Source organism: Vidua macroura, chromosome 3 (genome assembly GCF_024509145.1).
Source record: "Vidua macroura isolate BioBank_ID:100142 chromosome 3, ASM2450914v1, whole genome shotgun sequence".
Lineage (NCBI taxonomy): Eukaryota > Metazoa > Chordata > Aves > Passeriformes > Viduidae > Vidua > Vidua macroura.
In genome coordinates this window covers 43,020,763-43,044,689 of record NC_071573.1, presented here as the reverse complement: position 1 = coordinate 43,044,689, position 23,927 = coordinate 43,020,763, and the positions used below count along the sequence as shown (strand labels likewise).

General features: G+C 45.2%; 1 protein-coding gene across 1 annotated transcript; it reads left to right on the top strand.

Moving 5' to 3' along the window:
- The first annotated feature begins 9,061 nt into the window (after nucleotides 1–9,061).
- CCSAP (centriole, cilia and spindle associated protein) lies at nucleotides 9,062–19,090 on the top strand. The gene is made up of 3 exons (XM_053973247.1): nucleotides 9,062–9,367; nucleotides 16,513–16,796; nucleotides 18,644–19,090. Exons 1-3 carry the CDS (start codon nucleotides 9,073–9,075, stop codon nucleotides 18,815–18,817), a joined length of 753 nt encoding a protein of 250 aa, XP_053829222.1. The 5' UTR covers nucleotides 9,062–9,072; the 3' UTR covers nucleotides 18,818–19,090.
- Nucleotides 19,091–23,927: the final 4,837 nt, after the last annotated feature.

The window sequence follows — 23,927 nt, the reverse complement described above, 5'->3', positions numbered from 1 at the left end:
TCCTCCTTCTTCCTCCCACTTTCTATACTGACATGATATCATATGGTCTGGAATATCACTTTGGTCAGCTGGGGCCACCTGTCCTAGCTGTGTCCCCTCCCAGACTCCCATTCTCCCCCAGCTTCCTCACCAGTGTGGCAGTACCAAAAGCAGAAAAGCCCTTGCGTCTGTGTAAGCCCTGCTCAGCAATAACAAAAGAATCTTGATATTATCAACCCCGTGCTCAGCACAAATCCAAAACATACCAGCCACTGTGAAGAAAATTAACTCAACCAAATCCAGCACCTTGGAATGCAGATCGGTGGGGTTACAGCATCCCCTGTTTTCTGAGACTTTAGTGACTGAAGAAACTGGTTTTATTCCTGCTCACCTCTTTCTGTGTGCAGGAGCTAACTGCTTTCTGCTGGACATAGTTTTGCTCTGAAGGACTTCACAGGAAGCCAGTTTCTTTCCTATCCAGCTCAGCAAGGCAGCAGTGCCATAGTGTTCATTCACCTACCCTGAATGCCTTTCTCCGAAGAGGTTTTGGAGCAGACATTGGATCTGAGCACCCTGGGGACAGCATTTGGAAGCAGTCACATAGGGCTCTACACCTACAAATGAATGAGTGTTTCATTCATTTGAGCCAGAGGAATATGTTTCTCTGGTCTTGGAGGGCATAGGGACCAGGATTATGGGGTTGACAAGGGTGCCCACACAGCTGCAGGAGTGTCAGGAGCACAGGCCAGAGCCCCAAACTCCCAGTCTCCTTTCTCAGGAGTAAAGCCAGCTGCCTCAGCAGCCACTGCTAGCAAAATGCCCTGCTCAGTAAGCTTCTCCTGTGAGCTTGGCTCAGTGAAGCTTTGTTAGTTCTGTATCCCCCATGTTTCTCACAGTGTCCATCATCTCTGACCCAGGGCAAGTGGGGCAGCAGGTGAATGTCGGTGCTGGGGCAGGATCTGACAAGCTCCACAACCAGCTCCTTTTCTGCTCCAGAAACAGCCCTCTATACCACCCTTGCCCCCCTTTGGTGGCAAAATCAGAACGTAATTTTCCAGAAGCAGACTGGCTGATGCTTACAATGATGTTCCTGATGATGGATGGCTCACTTTGTGTGAGGTGGCAGGGACAAAGGGGGTCAGGGCACCAGGGTGGATTTTGCAGGGAGAAGTCTGGTTCACAGGAGGCTCAGGATTCCCACCAGCAGGCTGGGGAGATGAAAGCCAGCCTAATGCTGCTCTCCAGAGCCAACAGGTTCCCCATGCTGAGCAGATAATTCATGATAAACAATACATGCAGATGTCAGCACTCTCTGGGGGAGCAGTTCACAAGTGGTGCACAGGTTCTTTTCAAGAGCATCCATTTGTCAAACCATTCTCAAGATAATTTCTGGTGCTTCAGAGGGATGTTGTGTTTCAAGCTGGGGCTTTTCCCACTGGGCACAGGTTTTGCTTGCTCCCCATCCTCTGACAACCGAAATCTGAGCGCTAAACCATGTGACAGCAGAACTGAGGTACCCTTCTTGTAGGGATGCTGCAGGATCCACAGCTGCTTTTTGATTGCAGCTGGCCTTTTTGGTGACTGTCCTTGTGAGGAGGCTGCTTTGCTGGAGTGGGTTTGGATGGAGAGCACTAGAGGGGAAAACCAGGTGCCTGGAGATAAATGTATTTAAGGTTTTATCTGAAGAGACCTTGGGGAAACGGTGGTAATGTTTGCTTTTCTGTATTTTAAATCAGTACTGAGTTTGCTGAACAGCTGGATTTCCTCCCAGGAAGTGATGAGGAAACCCTTAAGACACAATGGACGATTTTACAAAACGCTGTGCCATGTGAGAGGCTGCGGATACACACCCTGCTCCCTGCCAAGGTAGGCTGGTGGTTCAACTACACAACTGGAGGAGGCTTGGGCTGGCGGGTGTGTCGCCTGCTGGCCATGCAGCAGGGGCCAGGGGGTGCAGGACAATGCCAGACCACAGGCCAGGATGGCTGACATGCAGGTCTGACGGCTTCACAGTGGCGCTGACAGAAGGGATGAGCCCCTGCCGCAGGGCTGTTCTGCCGCCGGCAGCCACCAGCGGGTCACCCTCCCCGGAGTGTCTTGCTTTTCCTTGCCTCAGGCAGAGCTGGGAGGATGCCGAGGTCATTTACCCACACCCAGAAAGTCCTTTTCCAAAAAGAAAACTGCAAAGCTGGTGAGCGGTTCGCAGTGCTTAGCACGTATGGGAGTGCTCAGGCTGCTGGCCGGGGTTGCTACCAAGGCAAAGGAAGGAAGGGGCACGATAAGACTTTAATTTCCCTCCTCACTGGGGGATAAACGAACCCTGACTGCGGTGGCCTTTCCCAGCCCGGTAGCCAAAAGGCTGATCACACGCCTCTCCCTAGCTGCCGAGAGCTGCTCTCAGGGGGTTTGCACATCTGCAGGCGCTAAGGGGTTAAAAATAGATCCCACCCCGCTGATGGCACATTTTATGTCCATTTAAACGTGTGCCATGCATTTCCATCCTCCGTGAGACTTGAGCAAATGCCTTCATGGTGCTGACATTTTGTTCAAGGCTCTTTCTCTTTCCTACGCCCACGGCTGCCCGGGCTGGCTCCCCACTCTGAGCGCTATTTTGGGGGGCTGCGTTTGCCCCCGGCTGCCCTGTTCTGAACGAGCAACTGCAGTGTGATCGCTGCCATGTCTGTGGCGCTCCTGCCGCAGTCCTGCCCCGACACACAGCCAGCAGATAATGGATTTGTATTTCTGAGCAAGTCAGAGAGCTGCTCTCTAAACGAGTAAAATGTCTGGGGTGTTTTTCTTTTCTTTTTCTTTTTTTTTCTTTTTTTTTTTTTTTTTTTTTTTTTTTTTGTTTTGTTTGTTTGTTTGTTTGTTTGATACCAGCCTCTTGGGTGTCATCCCAAAAGAAGGAGAGAAAGATGTGCTGGGATTGAAAAAGGAACATGAGCAGAAACAACAGCAAAAGCAATCCTGTCCAGCGGCCAGATGGCTGCCTCAGAGCTCCAGAGGGAAGGGAGTATGAGCCAAAAGCAGCTTTGGGTGGCCATATGAGCTTGAGACAAGACTGAAGAAAAGTGTGTGGGTACAGATGCTTCTCCATTGCCTGTCTCTCCCTGAGTGGGTGCACTCGGGCTGCCTTCTGCCCTGACTCGTGGAGGTGGCACCATGCAGGTGTTACTGAGAACATGAACTCTGGAATGTCTTGCACACTGCAAGTGACTGTGTTGGAGTCTGACACTTGGAGCATGATGCAGGTCTGCCTTCATGACTTTTTTGGGAGCAAGATCCCACCACAGGGTGAACTGCCTCAATCCCTGTTTATCCTTTCTTTCAGGGTAATTTCATAAATGACACAAGTTATTCCTGACAGAATTCAAAACCCAGGCATTTTCAGATTGGGTTTCTTTGTTTTGAACCATCCCCTTTAAGCATGGTGAAAGAGAGGTGAATGCAGGTGCCCACTGTGGGCCCAAGACTTTAGCAGAGCCTTTAGTTTTGGAGGGAATATATGTGGATTTTTAGAGAGCAGCCAACTCTAGATTTACTCCCCATTCACTAGCCTCTTGGGAAAAAGAGATGTGGTGAGCAGTCCCCTCCACATGTGCCCACACCCCACTGCTTGTAAGAAGCTGTGGGAAACCCACATCCATCATGAGAAACACTCAGGCTGTAGCTGAGAGCTGGGTGTCCTGCACTGCCTGTGGAGCTGCACATATGGAAGCCAGCTCTTTGCCTTGGCCATGGGACAGGCAGCTGCTGAGCAGAGACCCAGGGGTCACCAGTGAGCCTGCTTCTCACTGGGGCTGCTCAAGCAGGAGATAAAAAGGGACATGTGGGAAATGTCTCCCAATTCTCCTGCCTCTTACTCAGCTGGAATGTAAACTTGGACTTTTCTCAGACTGAGTAGGCAGCCTGCAAATATGTTGCTGGGGGCAGTGCCTTGACAAGCACCCTGTTAGTGCTGGCTGTAAGATCTGTTACCTTACTAGGAACTGTTCAATTGACCAGTCAACAGTGGTGTGCAACCTTGCAACCTTAAGGGGCCAGGAAAAAAAAAAAAAAAAAAGAGAAAAAAGAGCTAATACCAGTATGGACTTTATTCTTTGCACTGTGACAATTTAAAACTGGGAGCTGAGCTGTGTGAACAGCCAGCCTCACTGAGTGCCCAGTCCAAGACTCAGGACTGCAGAAGCCAGAAGACACTCAGGGGTGGGAAATGCCTTTCCCTGCTCCTGGCCACATTCCTAGCACACAACCCAAGGAGCTGCACCTCTCTTTTCATCTTTTAGCAAGGTGGATGGAAAGCATGGACCTCTGACAAGACTCAGAGGAGTTGCTAAGGTTGCTGTGAACTCTGCTGCTGTGGGTGCTTGGAGGCGCAACCACTAAGGTGTTACAGCAACAATATTCAAGCTGCTCCAAGAAAAAAAGTGATACTTGCACAAATAACAAGACTTGTGATCAGAGCTGCCAGAGAGGGGTTGCTGGGCTTCCCTAGCAGGTTGCAACTCACAGCAGCTGTGGTCAAGTTTCCCAGAACTCTGGATACCAGGATCAGGCAGTTCTGGGAGACTTCTGCAGCCATGTGCACTACTGCTGACTAACCTGCCCCTAAGACCATTTGCACCAACTCTTCTGATCCTTCTATGACAGCATTACCCTGTGGGCAGCTGGTGTAGGCCTAAAAAGGATAATAACCCATGAAACCAAAGAACCTGCATCTGTAGGATTAACCAGGCTACTATGAGCAGCATGATGGCTTGTTCTGTGAAGTAATTGGGACAGCTACCCCCAGTATTTGGCAAAGATACACTGATCTAAATGAAAGCAGAGTTTACATGTCTAAAAGGATCGTGTTTTTCCCTATCTGGCAAAATTTTCTTTCTGATTTGGAGTTTATGGTGTTAAATACTTTAAAAATGCATTTCTTTTTAAGAAACAACCTTATTTCTTTTCCCTGGTTTCTTTCTCCTCCAGACTTTACCCAAGCAAACTCAGCAGCCCAGTTTCAGACTCTGACAGCTCCTGATTTGGCTGGAAGCCAGTCTGTGGATCTGAAAAATATGTTGACATGTAATTTTCCCACTCCTACTGCATATAAACTGTCCACTATTCCCCTTATTGACTGGAGCTAGGGAGAGGTGCAACGGCAAAAGACTGCAAGTCAAAACCATGTGTAAACAACCCATGTGATTACCCAGTGTTTTTCTGGATCATACTCTGCAAAATAACATCTATGCTCATTTTTCATTACCTGCTACTTTTTGCATAAAACTCAGGCTATCTCTGCTCTTGACTTCACTGTGGTTATTTCAGACAGAAATAAGGCTGTTTCCCAGCCCTGGCTGATATCCTGCCTGGTGGGAATGGTGCTCCCATTCAAATGGGGGTAGTGGAGGAAACTGGAACTCCTGGGGTTTGGCATCAATCAGTCATGTGTCATGGATCTGGTCAGAAACTCTTGACTTACCTGGCCACCTGGTTTGCTGCGTGTAGAAGAGCAATAATAGGGATTAAGAGGCATAAATAAGATCCTCAGGGAAAAGTGCTTTAAAAGGAAAAAAAGCATGTTTAGAATTTCAGTGTTATGATTCAAATGGTGTTTTTAATTCATTTTTTAATCTTGCAAAGTATGCAAGAGAGAAAATTCTAATATTAGTATCAGCCTCATAAATGATGTACTTCCTCATTTAGGAATCATTTAATAATTGGCTATTCTCAGTACATGGAAGTCCCTGCCATGAGGTATTGGAGCCAAAACTCATTAGGATTAAATTAATAATAATGTTTATACAGCTACACTGAGAATATCCAGAGCTGCTCTGTCGAGGACAGGAAATGATTCTTGTCTTGTTCTTCAGCATATGGAGCTGCTTGGCTGTAGCTGGAAGGGTGAGGGAGGAGTTGCTCTTTACCTGTGGCAGTCTCAGCACCCTGCCCTGGAGCTGCCCAGTGTCTCTGGAGCTGGTTTGGGTTGCTGGGTCCTGTTGCCTGGCAGTTGCAGCACTGTACATGTCAAGATTAGATTGTGGCATGAGGAAGGTGCCTGGCAGCCACATCCAGGCTTTTGCTTACATCAGCCTCAGGTAATGTGTGAAGTACAATATCAGCTCTGCTGGGGGTCTCTGCACACTTCTGTCACAAGTCTTCTTACACAAGTTGTCCCCAGTCGGTTTCCAAGCTGCCCCTTCCCCAGGCACTGGGGAATGCACACACAAACTGTTGGACTGGGAGGGTTGCACTGTGAAGGAGAAACTTGAGCAGGAATGTGAAGGTGCAGCTTACCCCATACCACACGGGAGCTGGGTGCTCATTGTTTTGTCAGCAAGAGTGCTAACATTGTACTCTGTGCAGTACAAGGGAGAGAGATCAGGGCAACAGGGAAAACAAGTCCTTTGGGAAATGAAAGTTTGATACTGTAAAATATGTGGAAAGAACAGCAGCATTTTCATAACCACAAGTGACCAGCTAAAACTGTGCAGGTTGGTTCAAAATGACATTTTGTACAAAATAACATTTTATAAAAGGAAAGGAAAATCTGCAGCCCCCAGACCTTGCTGTTTATCTGAAATCCACTTATGTCATCTGCTTGTGTAGATTGAGCACAGTATCAGAGTAAGAAACCAGAGTCCAGGTTAACTGGGAATCTACTTTCCTCTCCAGACAGCACTGCTACAGCTGCTTTCTCCAGTTCTGTCTTCAGTTACACGTGTTTATAAACCTATTGTTCCTTGTTATTTTCCAAGAAATACCCTCTGTAACAGCAGATGGTGCTGAGCACATGGCTGGACCCCAGTGCGACCACTAAGGCCAGAAGGAGAAGGCACCAGGGACAACCCAGATGCCACTGGGGCCCTCAGTGGAGAAAATAAATGAGTGAGGCAGCTCCCAAATATAATCCTCAGGACAGCACTGGATGGCGGGAGAAAACTTCCCTGGTTTTATTCCAGGGAAGTATGCAGGCAAGGCTCCTGCATGTCTGCCTTGGGCAGGACACCGTGAGTGTCACAGCATGGCGAGAAGGAGCTCCCCAAAGGAGCTCCTCTCTCATTTTTGAGGCTATTGAGCAGGGGTAGGTGCCCTGCTATTTCTGTGCCTCTCTTCCCAGTAAATACACTGCCCAGACTCTCCTTCCTGGCAGCCCTATCACCACCCACCCCTGGGAGCAGCAGGCAGAGCTGAAGGGAGCTGGGGAAGTTAGGATGGGTTTTAAAATGGAACTGAACAGGTTTATGGATGCAGATCTGCAATGTGTGCCTGCAGCACCGGGCACTAGGTGTCACTGCATTTGGCCTCTCCTGACTGCATCTTTCTGAATTGCAGTTGGACACGCTGGATTTCTCCAACATCCTGCTGTCACGGGGCTGTTGACATAACTGCAGGGGCTGGGGGGCTGTGAGGGCTGGAAGGAGATACCCAAGTGCTGCTGCAAAGGTCAGGCAACATCTCTGTCCCCCTCACTCATGCCTGGGCACCACGGGGTTGGAAAGCCTCAGCCAGCAGGTGCAAAAACAGGGCTAAATACTCCTTGATCTGAGCATCGATTAAAGTAAGTCAATTTGGTTATGCTAGCTGTATCGATGATTGCATCACTCTGCCGTGCAGGCAGAGGTGCTGTGTGTAACACCCGCCCCCTCACCTTAAAGCCACCAACAATTTTATTTCACTGGAGGAGTCTGGGCCATCGCTTATCATCCTGGGAATCCGTGCCAGCTTGTGGGTTTTTTCATTTATATCAGTTAAGGGACACACAGGGCAAGGCAAGGAAAAATACTGTTTGCTTCCTTATTAGTTAAAACAAAAAAAAACAAAAGACAAAAAAAAGGAAAGGAAAGGAAAGGAAAGGAAAGGAAAGGAAAGGAAAGGAAAGGAAAGGAAAGGAAAGGAAAGGAAAGGAAAGGAAAGGAAAGGAAAGGAAAGAAAAGAAAAGAAAAGAAAAGAAAAGAAAAGAAAAGAAAAGAAAAGAAAAGAAAAGAAAAGAAAAGAAAAGAAAAGAAAAGAAAAGAAAAGAAAAGAAAAAGTCTCCTAGAGCTGTTTTCTGTTTCTGAAAATCCATCAGTGCCCCCGTGTGTCGGAGCGGGGGCTGGCGAGGAGGCCGAAGAGGCTCTGTGCAGAGCCTATGCATGGCAAGGGCAGTCAGGTTTGCAGGTGTCCAAAATAGGGCGCTCGCAGCCCGTCGGGCAGCGGGTGGGGCTGGTCGGGGGGAACACACTGTCCCTCCCAGAGGGGGCTGAGAAGTGAGCGAGGCGTGGCAAAGGCTCTGCAACAAACCATTTTCAAGGACAATCGTGTCCCACAGGGGCACGATTCGCTGCGATGCCCTAAATACGGTGTGTGAGAAAAGGAAATATCCAGAAATCGCTGAAGAGCCGAGAGTGCGTGTCCGTGTGCGGGCAGGCAGGAGGGCGGAGGGCGGCTGTAGAGGCCGCCCCGGTTTCTGCATTTGTTTCTAGAGCGTTTCGTATCCCCAGAGACGGCGGCCACCCAGCGCAGGGCTGGATTAGGCGAATCCTGTTCTGGCGACGTGTTTTTAAAGCAGATTAGTGCAAAATGGGGAGAGGTCCCTGTTGCTGCAGAGGCTTTCGCCTCCCTCCGGCCGGCCCCAGCTGCTGCGCATCCTTTGCTCTTACAGAAGCAGCATGGGAGGCAGCAGCTCCCCCGCGGTTACCCCGCGGCCCGGGGTGCTGCACGCAGAAGATGCTGCTGCTGCATCAGTTCTGACGCACTGCACGGACTCGCTGGGTTTCGGTGTGCCCCGACAGGCGGCAAGCAGCGCCAGGCGGGCCGCTCAGCCGGGCGGCGGGGAGACTTTCCCGGGGCCTTACTTGGTGCAGAGATCATCCGGGCCCCAGCACGCCTACTGCTGGACCCAGGGCTGCGGTGCTTTGGTGTATTCATGATTTATTTTATATTTGATTTAATTTTCATTCTATCTCATCCCGTTCGCTGTGCCTCATGCCCCCGTCCCCCCCCGCCATGCATCCCTCCCCGCTCGGGGCGGGGCCGGACGCCGCTGTTTGGATTTAAATGTAGCAGCGGGAGGGGGCGGGCTCTGCCGGCGGCTCCCGACTCCCGGCTGCGGATCCCGGCTCCGCCATGGTGGTGCCAGCGCGGCGCGTGAAGACGGAGTACATGAAGCGCTTCAAGGAGCCCAAGTGGGAATCGTGCGGCGCTTGCTACCTGGAGCTGCTGCACTACCGCCTCAGCCGCCGGCTCCTGGAGCAGGCGCACCGGCCCTGGCTCTGGGACGGCTGGGAGCAGGACAGCGGCGGCGGCAGCACCGCCGGGTCCCCTTCGCCGCCGGGCGCCGGCAGCCCCGCGGCCGCGCGGGAGGAGGAGGAGGCGGCGGCGGGAGCGGTAGCGCCGAGTGAGGCGGGACGGGCGAGCCCCGGTAGGGAGCACGGCTGTGGCGGGGGGGACACGTGTGTCCGGCGCGGCTCGAGCCCCCTCCCCGCGGCGGGGCCGTGCTGCCTTGCCCTTCTCCGCGGGGCTCGGCACAGATGGCTCTGCCCGAATAGCCCTGCCGCGGCCTGGGGGCCGATCCCCGATCCCGGGGGCGCCCGGGCCCAGTGAGGGGACCGTGCGGGGGCACCCGGCCGCCGCCTGGCCCGTCTTACCCGCCCTCAGGACATGGCCCGAGGGTGGCAGGGCCCATCAGCTGGGCCCCGCTGCCTCCAGCCGGATCCTGGCTCGGCCTGAGGAGAAGCCATGGCTGCGGCATCGGAGGTGTCTCTTTAAAGAGCAAGTGGTGGCAACTCTCATCCTGAGTCACAGCCACTTATGTAAACTGTTGCCATGGGATCCAAGCATCTCTGCAATTATATAAGTGAGTTCTCTGGCAAAAGCAGCAGCAAGTTGGACTATATGCCAGTGGCTGGCTCTAAATGCAATTGCTTTCCTGGACCTGCACATGTAATGTGTCTCGGCTGAACACTTGGTACTTAATGCCACCTGAGGTTTGATCTTGGGTATGCAGCTGAGTGTGGTCAACTTTGTAGTCTGAACAGGTGCTGACCTGGTAACTGTTCTCTTCTGGCACAGAGTAATTCCCTTCTGCTGTCTCAGGAGCTAAGAGAGTGGTTAGACAGATAATAACACGGTGAAGCTTCTCAAGCTGGTATTTTTTATCCCATAAGATATGGTTTCTTATCTGTAGTGAAAGAATACTGTATCTGACAGCCATTGATTGGTGTTTAGAAAGATGCCTTTTGAATCAGCTGTCTCTGTTGTACAGCAGCAGGGAAAATCCTTGAGAACTGTTCAGTTAAGCCTTATGCTGTGTGTTTGTTGTTGTGGTTTTTTTTTTTTTTTTTTTGTTAGATGTGCTTGTCTGGAGTGGGGGAAACTAATCTGATCCTATGCCCTTTGGGACCCGAGCTTTCCAGAATGATCTGTATTCTGATATCCAAGACTAAACTGCATTCATTGACCTTAAGAACACCACATTACACAAAAGCTTTAGCTATGCTGTCATCTGTTTCAGAGCATATTAGTGATGTGGGGTTCTGCAGTCAGCTGGGTGGGCCTGTGGTACCCAGGTCTCACATGGGGTGCACACAGCTGCTGGGTAATACACTGCACCTCCCCAAAGCTGTTGTCTGATTTCAGCTGAGATAATTTTATGCCTGGTGGCTGGTACAGTCCTGTGTGTTGGATTCAGTATGAGAATAATGTTGATAACACATTGATGTTTTTAGTAGTTGCTCAGCAGTACTTACCGTAAATAAAGGATTTTTCAGTTTCCTATGCTCTGTCAGAGAGCAGGTGCACCAGAAGATGTGAGGAAGCACAGCCAGGACAGCTGACCCAAAGGGCCAAAGGGACATTCCATGGCCAGGAAGTCCTACCCAGTGTATAAACTGGGCAGAGTTGCCCAGGAGCCACCGACTGTGCATCACTGGTTTCTCTTGGGTTTTATTCTTCCCTTTTCATTACTATTTTACTTCATTTCAATTACTGAGCTGTTTTTATCTCAACCCAGGAATTTTTCTGATTCTTGTTCCCATCCCACTGCAGAAGAAGTGTGTGGCTGCGTGATACTTCATTGCTGGCTGAGGTTAAACCACAACAGCTCACCAGTATGTAAGAGGCCTAGTATATAAGTATGTAAGGCCTAGTTTTGCTTTCCTCAATCAGGCCTTGAGAAGTTAGACTGGGAGCATGTGTGGAAGAACTCCATAGTATCTCAATGAGAAGAACTAAGGAATTGCAAAAGATCAGGGAGTGGTTGCATGGGAAAAGGCAATGCTCTATAAAGGCTTGGCTTTTAGTGAGAGGAGGGGGAAGCTGTTGAAGCTGTACTCAGAATCTGGCATTCCCAGCTTTTCTGATGCACTTTGAATATGTACAAGCCTGGGGCAGTTGTTGTAGGGACCTGAATTTATCTTCGTTCTTGTTGAGCCTATGGGTAGAGCACATAAACCTGCTACAATCTAATGGCACCAGCAGTTGCCAAGGCTAGAGACTGCTGGCCAGGGTGCTCAGCTCACTCATTAGCCTGCTCCCTGATTCCTTCCCTGACTCCTCTCTAGGGAAACATCCAGCTGGAGTTACTTGGTAGTCTGATTCTAGTTGGGATTCTGCAGGGAATAACAGCTGGCTAGTTGTGCAGGCCCTGTCTGTGGTCAGTGATGGTGTGTGTGACTATCCAGTACATCCAGTTGTGTCCTCAGTCCTGCAGCTGTGGCAAAGGGACTGTGCAGCTCCAGTGGCCTGCCAGGCTGCAGGGTTTGGGCAACTGTGCTTCTGTAACTGATATACCTTAGCCATGGATGCTGTAAGGGAATGCCTAAGGTTTTGCTAGGTCCTTGCTATTTTTTACTTATAGTGGGAGTACTTCACATTCACTTCTTTGCCAAATGGCTTAGAATAAACATTTTTTAACTTCTGCGAGTATTTAAGAGCTTTGCTAAGTCTTTAGCAGAAGGACTGAAAACAACTCTGCTTAGACAGCTGGATTTAGTGGATATTTATTGTATCTTAATGCACATATAATATATAAGGAGGTGACCCATTTAGTATTGGACAATCATAAGGATACATTTTTCTTCTGCTTAGTGGCTGGCTAATTAAGGCATGTGGAAGAGATAACATAGAAACTACCACTCTGAAGCTTTTGCTATTAAACTGCCTTTTTTTTTTTTTTTTTTTTTTTCACTCTGAAATAACTTAATTACACTGAAGTGCTGTGGGGGTAGCTGAGTGTGCTCATGTTGATGACATCTTTTGTCTTTTGAATCTGACATCCACCCACATGCTGGAACATCCTAGCTGTTACCTGGCTACTGCTGCTTCCTGCTGTTTTGTGGGGAATCTGATTTCTGCCTGAGTGGTATTGACAGTGCTTGTTGCCAAGATGACAACAAACTGGTCAGCACTAATGTTGTTTCATATCTGGGCATGTGAACCCCTGGGGCAGCATATGGGATAAATGTGCTTTGTTGCTGTGTCTTGCACTGAAGCTATGGTTGAGTGATACCAAGGTGTGTTCGGAGGCAACTTTGGGTTAATTCCTTCTGGCCCTCCACTTGTGGCAGCTGTTTGTGGGATTGTTCTGTGGAACATGCCCAGGCACAAATATGCTTTAAACATAATCCCACAAAATCTTGACCTAAATGAACTGGTGTAGTTGTGGTGTAGACACATCCTCAAAGCTGTCAACAACCCAGTGGGCTGGTAAGTAGAAGACAGAAGCTCTTGGCAGCAGTGCTGCTGTCAGACCTGTTGCTTGTGAAATGACACTGCTGCACACACATACAGGATGAAGGCATCTTCCAATCTTTACTGCCATTTTGTCTTCAGCATTTTTGTGCAGTGGTCTTAAGTGACAGCAGTGATAAGCTGCCATCGAAGGAGTTGTCTCAAAAGTATCTGGAAAGTGACTGATCTGGATTAGTGGAACTAAACAGAAGATCTGATTTCAAACTTGTTCCCTGATCTTGTCTGTCATCGTGTTGCAGGTGCATTTGCTGGTACATGTATGTGGGAAGGAGCAGTTTGTGATGGGGCTAGAAGGGAAGGGTATCAATTCAGGGGTTTAGAGTATTGTTATTTAAAGTTGCTCCCATTTTTTTTCCTTTGCTATCAAGCCAATCCAGTAATTACTTTCCAAACTCTGCCACAGATGAAGCTTGTGTGAATCTAATCACCTCTGAGCTGCTGTGCCTCTGCTAGCTCCAGTATTGACTCACGCAAGATCTGCCTTGAAGAAATGATGTTGCAATCTGGTTCATCTGTAGTAACTTACTTTCTACCCAGCTGTAGTTTGTTGATACCCGCAACTGGTTATATAGCCCCTTCAAGAGGGGTAGCAGACCTGCCCCACTTGGGGAAGTGTGGGTACAAAAGCCACTGCCTGCAGCAGTGCAAGCACAAAGTGCTTCTCCTGATGCTGAGGTAGTGCTGTAAGGAGCCAGCATCTCTATATAGAGATAATACTGCTGAGGCCTGTGACCTGGCCCGTGGGTCTAATAAGAAGGCTGTTGATATCTGTAGTAAGTCATCAGGGCCTTTGAAATGGGGGTCCTGTCTGCCCCCTGGGGGGGTGCAGTGTTGTGGGAAAGAGCAGCTCCCCTGGAGCGCTTCCTGCCTAAGTGGGGGATGCAGCAGGGTTTAAGTGACCTCTTCTGGGCAGGAGCTTTCAGCAGCCGTGTTGGGTGGGCCTGACAAGACTTGTTCTGCCTGTTAAGCACTTAATCCTCTCCTGTCTATCCAGTGTGCTCTGCTTAGCATCCATAATGCAGTTTTAAACGTTTCTAGCTTTTCCCCTCTCCTGTCTAATCCCTGTAGTGCTGCAAACCAGTCAGTTTTGAGTTTCCTGTGTCTGCTGGAGCTGGTGCTCTGCATGGGAAGGAGAAGATGGGTAGGAATTGCTGGTGCCTGGACTTCCTCCTGAGCAGCTGTGTCTAAGTCCTGCTGTCAATTGTTGCTATTCTGACTTCACATGAAAAGTGTTGCCTAAGAAAATGGCTTGGATATAAACCGTGGCTTTAAATAAAAGGCTTAAATAACTGTTAGAGATCTTGTGCCTTCATCAGCTGAGTTCTGTGTAAATGGCACTGTGGCAGTGGGTTCATGGAAACCCCTGCTCTAATAGCAGGTGCTCGTAAGTGCTACAGTACACTCTGGCATACAGCTTTTACTGAAAGGCTGTGCACAGGACTCTGAGTGCCATTTACCCATATGCTTTTATTGCTATTTTGGGACAAGCTGGGTCAATCCTTTCTGGACCAGCTGGAGCTATATCCTGGTGAGCAGCATCCCCAGGCATGGCTGTTACCTTGTTTTTTAAAGCTGAACTATCCATGTAATTGCAGAGCCCCCACTTTCCTGTATTTTTAAGTCTCTAAATGCCACCCACTTCTGCTGTTTATGAAGTCAGTGTTGCTCCATCCCCCTTTGCAGAGAAGGAAGATGACATTTTCCCTTGAATGTAGGATGGAACAGCTTTCCAAAAGGAAAAGCACTCTTGTTGCAGAATTGACAGCAATATGTTCCCTTTCAGAGTTTAATTTTCTCAAAACAGTTCTGATAATGGACCTAGGCAGTCCCTCCTTTGGAGTGGCTGTGTAGGGAGATGCTCAGATAATATTTTGTAAGGAGATAACTCTGTGCTGCCCGTTTGCAGCTATGATGAATGAGCTGCCTTGTTTCAGAGTGAAGCTGTGTGTCCCAGAGCACAGGGAAAACAAGCAAAACAAGCCTAATACCACACTGAGCTCACTACTGCTGTATTTTACTAGCCTCGTCTATAATAACTGAAACTACATTCAGCCAATATTTAGGTATGTAAAATTAATCTAGCCATTTTTGCTCTCAACATGCCACTACTTGACTAATTTTTTTGTTTTGTGATGTCATTCAACTGAACTCTCAACAAATACAGCTCTAAATACTTTAACATTGCTGGCCACCCTTTACCAAATACTCAGCTGCACTGCAGTATCACCTGTAGATGAATGATACACCTGCACATTTTGGAAGATGGTTATAGGCAAGCCTGAACAGGGCCCAGCACCAGGGCCTCTTCGCTGCTTGGCAGCATGTAGAAACCGTGCGGGCCAGGCTAACAGCTAGCAAGAGAGCATAAGGCTTGCCTTAGGGGAATTCTGGGGCATGGAACAAGCCTTGGTATCTTTACCCTGCAAACGTGAAGTGAGTGCTAGAGTAAATGGATTCCTAATCAGTGTGCCAGGCAGGTAACTTCTATTTCATCAGAACTGGATGGATACAGAACTGAGATTAAAGCAGCATCAGATTGGGCATGCATATGCTTGAAATCACAGCAATTATCAGGAATGGTTGCTATTGTCACAGGATTGGCAAGCCCTTCTGCTTTTAATGATGAAAACACTTGAGTAAAAACTGCACTACTTGTCCTTGGTCAACCTGTCAATATGTAAGCAAGCTCTAAACCAGAAGAATTCCCTATGACAGTGAAGGAATTCCTTCTGTCCTTCCTAGTGTATGCCGGTGGTGGCTGAATGTGCTGAGACTTGGAACAGAGGTGGTGTGAAGCTGGTCCCTACCAGAAGCAGATATAGATGGTGTGGTAGAAAACTTGCAAGTTTGGTGTGTTTATGTCAGCAGAGTTTGAGTGATCACTGTGTGAGTCTAGCAGAAGACAGAATCTAATGATCAGACTTGAAAGGAACTGGTTACTAGTGGACTCTTATACTCTTAGGTGAATAAAAGACACGTGTCTTGTAGGTGATCACACACTGTAAGGCAAGAAGATTGGCTCTTATGGAACAGTTGTTTCTCTGTGTTTTTATTAATTAATATTTTATATAATGCTGGTTCAGTCTTCAGTGATGATCTAAAACAGTAGCGATTCAGCCTTCAAATTCTCTCTCACAAACCCTACTCTCCATACCCAGTGCCTGGAGGACTATTGCTGGCCCCTTGCTATGGAAGGCTTAAATGTGTGGGATAAATGAGTCTTGGAGAGTAATGCCTGCAGAGTGTGGTACTTTAAACATACAACATAATTCACTGATCAGGTAGCAAAGTGATGTCTACTACTTTGTGGGTTTTTGCTTCACGCTCTCCTTCATAAGCAGAAAACTGTAGCGATATATGTATAAACAGGGAGTTTGAAAATGAATCACCTTTTTCAGTGGAAGCTGATAATATGAGGGATTTAATATTGCACATAGTCTTATCAAACTTCATCTCTGACTGGCTAGCAGCACCTGTGTGGCATTCAGCACTCCATCTGTTTGCTGTCTGAGACATGCAGGGATGAAACAGTGAAGACAGAAGATCACTGGAAACAGTCTTTAAGTTCTGTCTGGGGCTGTTAGTTATCTGTAACCTCATCAGTGAAAGGCATTTTTAATTATGTGAAAGCTGTATTGTAGTCACTAAAGAAAGAATGAAGACATTTACGCAAGGTATATGTCTGTTGCTAAGGGAGCAATGACTTGAATTTCTAAAAAAAGCACAGCTTCAATGATGTATTGAGAGGCTGTGCAAATCAGACATTAATATGTTGTCATTGGGAGCTTAAAGCATAACTTTTTTTTTTTTTCTCAGAGAAAGAAAAAGAAGATCAAGAAAAGCAGGAGAAGGAAGAGCAAGAGAAAACTGTAGAACATACTTCTGTAAAGGAAGCAGACAAAACCAGCCGTACAGGACGATGTCCAAGTCGAAGTGCCTTGTCCAGTCGTAATGATCGAAAATCAGCCAAAAGTCCCCAAAGGACAGATGCACCAAAGGAGAATAAACATCCATTTGCTCTGTACGGGTGGGGAGAAAGACAGATGGATACTGGGAGCCAGAAAACTCACAACGTTTGTGCTTCTGCTTCAGTGAATGAAGTAAGAGCTTCTGTTTCATTTAAAGCCAGTGACTACTTAGTGCCTACAGATGTCTTAATAGCTAGGTAAAACTTCTCAGGTGTCCCTTTATTTGAATGTATGGCGATTCCAGCAGTAGATTCTAGCAATAAACCTGAAGAGTCTTGAGACATCCAAATAAGAGCTCTTTACTGTTGGGTTGGAAGCTTCCCAGGTTTGACAAATACTTTCAAGTTCTAATTAAAAGTGCCTGTTGTGTTTGTGGCTGTTACAGTGTTACCAGCAAAATTGGCTGTAATGAAAGTATTTCTGTATTCTGAACTTAATGAGAACAAGAGAAGAGCAGGCAGTTAGCACCAGGCACCCCATAGCAGGCAGGCATATAAACACTGGGGAAGTGCTTGTGCTGTGAAAGAGTGACTTTTGCTGGAGCACTTCCTAGACTAGGAGCCTCACTGAGATGGTACAAGTACTTTTCTGCTAAGATGTCTTGTCTAGCAGCCTATTTTGGTGGCTTGCCAGTAGGAGATGTTGCTGGCAGCAGAATAGTCTATCAGATGGCTGATGGATTATAGGCTGGTATAAATATTACCAAAATAACACAAATTAAATTAATGTGGCCATGGACAGCACCAGGATTCTGCTGTACTGGGGTTCTTTTTCCTAGCTTAGAAACAGCAAGGAAGTGTTTTAACAGATCTATTTCTTTCGTCTCTGTAACTCTCCTAGGTTGGTAAAACACAATCGTTAATGCATCCCTGCCAATGTCTCATCCTTATCTTACTGCTAATGTAGAGTCTGAGTCTGTGACACAAGATACCTGAGGATTGAGGTGGGAGTGGTCGTGCTGTGCAAGATGGAGCTGGCCTTTGATGAGCTGTTTTGGAAGGGATTCGAAGCCCAGGCTTTTCCTTCCTGGACAGTTTAAACCTTTGACCAAAAGGAGGAATGTGGGCCTTACAGCTTTGGAAAGAAGCTGCCTTTCCCAATAATGGACACTAATGCTAAATTGATAAACTTTGGTCAGTGTGCAAAATAGTTGATTGGTGCTTTATGTTGAAGCCTAGAAGAGACTGAAGCCTGACATAAGCAGAATTATTTATATTTTATCTTAGACATCTAATATTTCTTACACTAGAAACAGTAATGGAACACCTCAGCTCTGGTCTTGAGTTTGGACTGAACAGGCAGAACATTTCTGAAACACTCCCAATTATGTAGTGTTTTGTCACTGAGGATGTTTATGTAGAAACTGACTACTTACTGTCTGCTGCGGTTACTATTTCGTGCATGTTTGAAAGGTGTTACTTACCCCCTTATTGAGATGGGAGATAGGGTTTTCAATCTGGAGACAGATTGCACATGCAAATGAACATAGAAACTAGCTCTTCACATTAGATGTTGGTGGAAATACAATAACTTATTAATATAAAAATGTACGTAATAGTGTGCTCAGCACATTGTTCAAAATTAAGATCTTTAGTCTCTAAGGGATCTCTGGGGTTTGGTCTTACCAATATGGCTTAAGTTTTAAGGGATGCTTAGGCATATTGAGGGTGTTTAAGATTATCAGTGATAGAGAATTGAAGTTTTTAGAATACATCTGAGTAAGACTGAAACATTCAAGATTTTTGCAATAATTTAAAAGTTGGAAGTGTGAAATATAATGCAGAACAGAATTTGAAATGCTTTTCATGAAAAAAAAACCTGTGTTCAGTTAGTGGTACAAATTAGAGAAGAAAATATAATCTTGCTCATAATCCCTGTTCTTTCAGGATGGGGACTGGGACAAATAAAAAGTGATCCTCATAATTCCTGAGGGGTTCCTAGGCTGTTCTATTTCCATAATACTAACTCTGGTCTTTTAGATTCACGAATCTGCCCTACGAGCAAAGAACAGGAGACAAGTGGAGAAAAGGAAGCTCGCTCAGAGGCGAGTGCGATCAGCAGAGGCCGAAAACACTTGGCGAACAAAGCCCTCCCCACCAGACAACCCCTGGATGACAGAGTACATGAGATGCTACTCAGCAAGAGCTCTCTGAACCTGGATTCCCTTAGGCATCCTCAGAAGAAGTTACGCATATCAGGACACTGGTGCAAGGAACCAAACCACTTATGCAAGGTTTTTATAGGGAGTTTCCAGCTGTTAAAATATTTGTTACAATGTTTTTATCTTGGCTACCTACCTCACAGTGGGGTGTATCCTTGGAGCCATAACATTTTAAGAGGCTTTTAGATATAACTACCCAAACTCTTAAACACTTCCCCTTTTGGGAATTTTTCTAATGCTTCGGTTAGTTTGTTTTGAGGGTGGGAGGGGGAATCTTAGCATACAGGGAGTCAAAGTAAACACTGTTTGATCAGGGTTACAAATAATCTGTTTTCCCTTATTTAAAGTACAAGTCATGGGGAGATGGTACTGGGGAAAGTCTTTAAAGGAGTGATAGAGGTGCCTTTGTATTTATAAAACTATTTAACACTTCCATGAAAATAAGCCTATGAAGACAGGCAACAGCAAGCCAGTGTGTCTGGTAACTAGCACTAATAAATGTAGATGCTTTAGGCAGGCAAATGCCAAGTATTGTCTGTACATAGAAACTTTAAAAACAGCAACAAAAAAACCCCAACAAAATCAACCTTGTTTGATTAGTGAATCTGCTGATACTAACTTTTATCACTGTTTCTAAGGTCATTAGAATAAACCGCTCATTTTCAGGGCAAGAAACAGCTACAGGATCATTTTGCTGTAACTGTTCCTGTTGTACCAAATAACTAATGTAGACAATCATTATCTGATAGCTGCTGCTCACTAAGGAGTTACTTGTTCTACAAATATAGAGCTGTACCACTGTACTAACCTCGTGGTCACACTTAGTCTGTACTTAATAATGTAAATGCATTTATTGAAGGAGAGGGCTGGCTCCTTTCTGGTGAGGTCTATTTTTAACACTTCAGAGTATCTATTCTCAGTGGGGGTCAGAGTGCAATATGCATTCTGCTTGGATGTATTGTACAGGTATATTGTTAAAGGGTTTAAACTTGAAAATTGTGTTGATAAAACTTGTAGATGAAGTCCTGAGAAACTTGCTGCCTCTCGAAATTGATGCAGAACCCCTCACTTATGGGGGGATGGGGAAGGGGGGGTAAGGGCTAGGGAAAGGAGGGATGTATCCTTTAGTAAACAAGAACATATAATGAAGCTTGAAAATTTTTTTTTTGTAGGTCCTACTTCTACACAGTAAGATAGTCATTGTGATAACCTTGGTGGTTTTGTTTCCTTCAGGTGGCTGTAAATTATCTTTTTTTTTCAGTTTGCTAACTATGCTTTAGGCAGATGATTGCTGTAGTTGTGAGCTTCAAAGTTTTGTTCAGATGTATTGTATGTTAGTTACATATGTTGGTTACCTCAGTTTAATTGTTTAGAAGCTTGTGTTTTACAGGCTGGACACGTTCCCACAGGAAGCATACTTGCACTTCTAGAGCAGAAATCTGCACTAGTTGTAGCGTCATTCCACAATCTCAGTGAGTAAGGAGGACTCTAGAATTACTATTGCAACAGAGTACGCATGCTTAGTGAAAAGTCTGATTGCGTTCTTGAAGGAAGCAATTGTGCAAAGGGTCCAAGCACTGCTGCCTCCTAGTGTCTATTACATCACTAAAGGTTTAATTACTCATAATTTTAATTTTGTTAAAATGTCCTAGAATCCATGAAATTATAATCTGTTTTTTATTTAACCTGCCTTTTAAGCATAAAGACCACACTTCTTGAAGGCTACCTATTTAAGATCTTACAGCTTTTAAGTCTGGGAAAGCACAGCATGATTAAGAATGTTTTATACGCAGCAAAATCCCTGTAGGGGATTTTTGACTGCTAAGTAAACCATAGGCTAGAACTTCCTGAAACTTTAGAACAGCGCCCAAAACTGGAGAAAACTACTCCAGAGAATGCTTTTATTCCATATAAGATTATTTTGATTTCCTTTTATGCTGTGTTTTCCTCTTTAAATAACTGCTGTAAATATGCTTAGCTTGCTTCTGATGCTGTTGCAGTCCCAGAAGCCGCCCAAGCTTTGCACAACAGTGTCAAAGCACCAACTCAGTAGTGTTTAACAGCCTTATTCAATAAAATCTTGCCTGTTCCTGTTGCCCACATGCTTTGTAGGCTTTATGTAACCACAGCAGATGGATTGTGCCCTCAGTGCATTTTGTCATATTCAACAGTTTCCTTGACTGTGTAGGGCATGACTCATCTTGCCATGCTTTTGAAGACAGCTTCTACAGTTCTCTCTTCCAACAGGGAATGGAGGAGCCAGGATGACTATGTGCCTGCCTTAAGTACCTGTGTTTGGATAATATGTATCTCCCATTAGGTGTTTATGTTTTCAATAATTATAGGAGGCCTAAGTGTCTTCTGCCTTGGATACTGAGAACTAAAGTTAAAACATGGTCTCCAAATGAGAATTTTCAACAGCATCAAGACTGCTGTATACTGAGGAAATTGTCTAGTCCTAATCCTTATCTGGTCAAGAGCTATTCCCCACAAAGACCACTTACTAAAAGACAAGAGATACACTAATAAGTCTTTGTTGTGCTTCTTTGTTGTGCTTTTTCAAATGATCTGTAGCCAAAACAATTCTGGGTGCTATGTTGGTACTATCTGGGTTTAAGTATTACAATACCTGATATGACGGGTAAATTATTCTGCAAATCAGGTAGCCTTCCTGCATTTGGGTATTAATTGACTATAAAGCTACTATTTTGCTTAGACTATATGAAATAGTATAGTTCTGATCACTGCAAGCTCTATGTGTGAAGTAATTGGTCTGGAAAATGGCTGGTGCTTTGATGTTAACAAATGAAAAGCTAATTGCATTGTAAAGCAGAACTTTCCAGATGTAAAAGCTTTAAGTGTATTCCACAGATTCCTACAGGAGGTGGCCATTTGCTTCAAATTGGACTCACTGAAAAGTAGAAAACCTAGTGAATGTCTCCCTATCAATTAAGGAATTTCTAAACTTTGTCTTGCATGGACTCTTGAATTTAGCAAAGTGGTGAACACTTCTCACTCCTGCTTTAGAAGTAAAACACTCTGGTAAGAACACAGTAAATACTCAATTGTCCAAAGTCTTAATTAAAATGACTGTTTATTCCTTTGTTTATGGAAGTACTTAGATAAGTGAAGCAAAAGTTTTACAATGTGTAATGCTGCAGTTTAACTATAGTGTTGTGAAGACTAGTGTTTACAGTGTAAAATGTTACCATGAAAACTGCATAAGAATGTCCTGTAAAATACAGTAGCATGCCTGTTCAGTCACTGCTGTCACATCTTTGCAACTATGAAATACAGACTTTTTCACAGGAAGCTGAGATAGTAGTCAAGGTGATAGCTAAACTTAGAGCCAACCTTAACAAAACTGAGGAACAGTTTCTGGTAAGAATTTTATCCAGGTAGCACATGCAAATTTAAAGGGAATTTTTAACACATAGGGAAGTGTGTCTGTTCTCATTTTTTATGGCATAATGTAGTGCCACTGAACTATAAGGGCCTCCTGGACTTTTTTTTTTTTACTGTGATAGGGACCAAATACTAGCAGTCTGAGGGCCTAATGTATGGTAACCTGGATGTTTCAGTTTCTTTTTCAGCTCAGTTAGTGCACTCAGCAGCAAAGCCATAAATAGAGCCTGACTCAACAACTTGACAAGTAGCCCCATGAAATTAGGGGTACAAGTGAATGGGAAGCTGCCTCAGCTATTATTAGCACTGAATTCACTTTAAAAATAATAGGGAAATACCATCTAAGCTTGAAGCAATATGTGTTTTTTTTAAGTTTTTAAACAGTATTTGTTTTTAATGCCTCTGTATTGTCTATTTTAATAGTGTAGTGTCAACTTGTACATGTGAATAAAATAAGTGACACAAAGTGCCTGGACTGCTTGTACTGTGCTTTTTGGGATCTCAGATTTTTTTTTTCCCCCCCTTACAGGATACTTTAGTCCCTGCATGCAAACTGTGGCTTCTGCTTGTCCCAGATAATCTCTCCTGGAATGTAAGTGACAGACTTCTGTAATGACTAAGATTGGGTATCAAGTTAGATTACAGTTACCATTCCAGCCTTTTATGTTCCTCCTGTAACTCTCCTAGAGATTCTTAACATCCTTTCCCAACCTGAATCACTGTTTTTGCCCTACTATGATAAGAAAAAAACCCAGCTGTACTAGCTATCTTAAATGCTATGCCTTTGAGAATATAAATGTTAATGCTTTGGAGGAAAAAGGATAACAGAGAAAACAGCAAGCTGTATCACTATGAACAGGCATACTCATGCAAACAGGAAAAAATAAGCTTTTAAAAGCTGGCTACACTGAAGTTCTCTATGCCATGGGTTCTTCAGTAAATGAATGAGACTATTTTTACTGAGGATTTACAATGTATTTCTTGAGATTTTTATAGTGTTAATTCTTCCAGCATATAAAATATAATGGAAATGAGGTGTACAGACTAATCAGGTTTTTCTATGGCATTCACTTTTTACAGGTCTTAAGGGAACACTTGAGCCATACTGCAATACCCATTTGAATACAAAGAAAGGATAAGATGAGGCAACTGTGAATTCTATGTGAGTTGCCAGTCAGTCATGTTATTGACTTCACTTAACAGATAATGCTTGTAGAAGTACACAGGATTTGCTGGAAGAAAATCAAGGAAGATTCTTCATTTGGTGCTAGATACAAGCATTAAATGAAGTAGTGTAGGCCAACAGACTCATTAAAAGACAAGACACAGGCTTTAATAAGACATTTAAATCTCTTAATGGGCTGAACAGCTAAAGCTTTGCATCCAATGAAACCTCAGATGTAGGTACCTGATGGTATTTCATGTAAAACTCCCACCTATCTTGCTTTGGTAAAGTAAGAATTTTACCCTGAAAACATACATAACCTATTTATGACTTACTGTTCAGGTGAGCTAGGTGTCAACTATAATGCCAAAGCTTGAAATATACTCCAGGGCTGATATTGGCATGATGTTTATTTTTAGAAATAAAACTCTCAGAGGAGCAATAGTAAACAATAGAGTTTGCACTGCTGAGAGCTATTGCTCCCAACAGTATTTCTCTAAGGAGTTACAATTTTAGAAAATTTCTTTTTAGA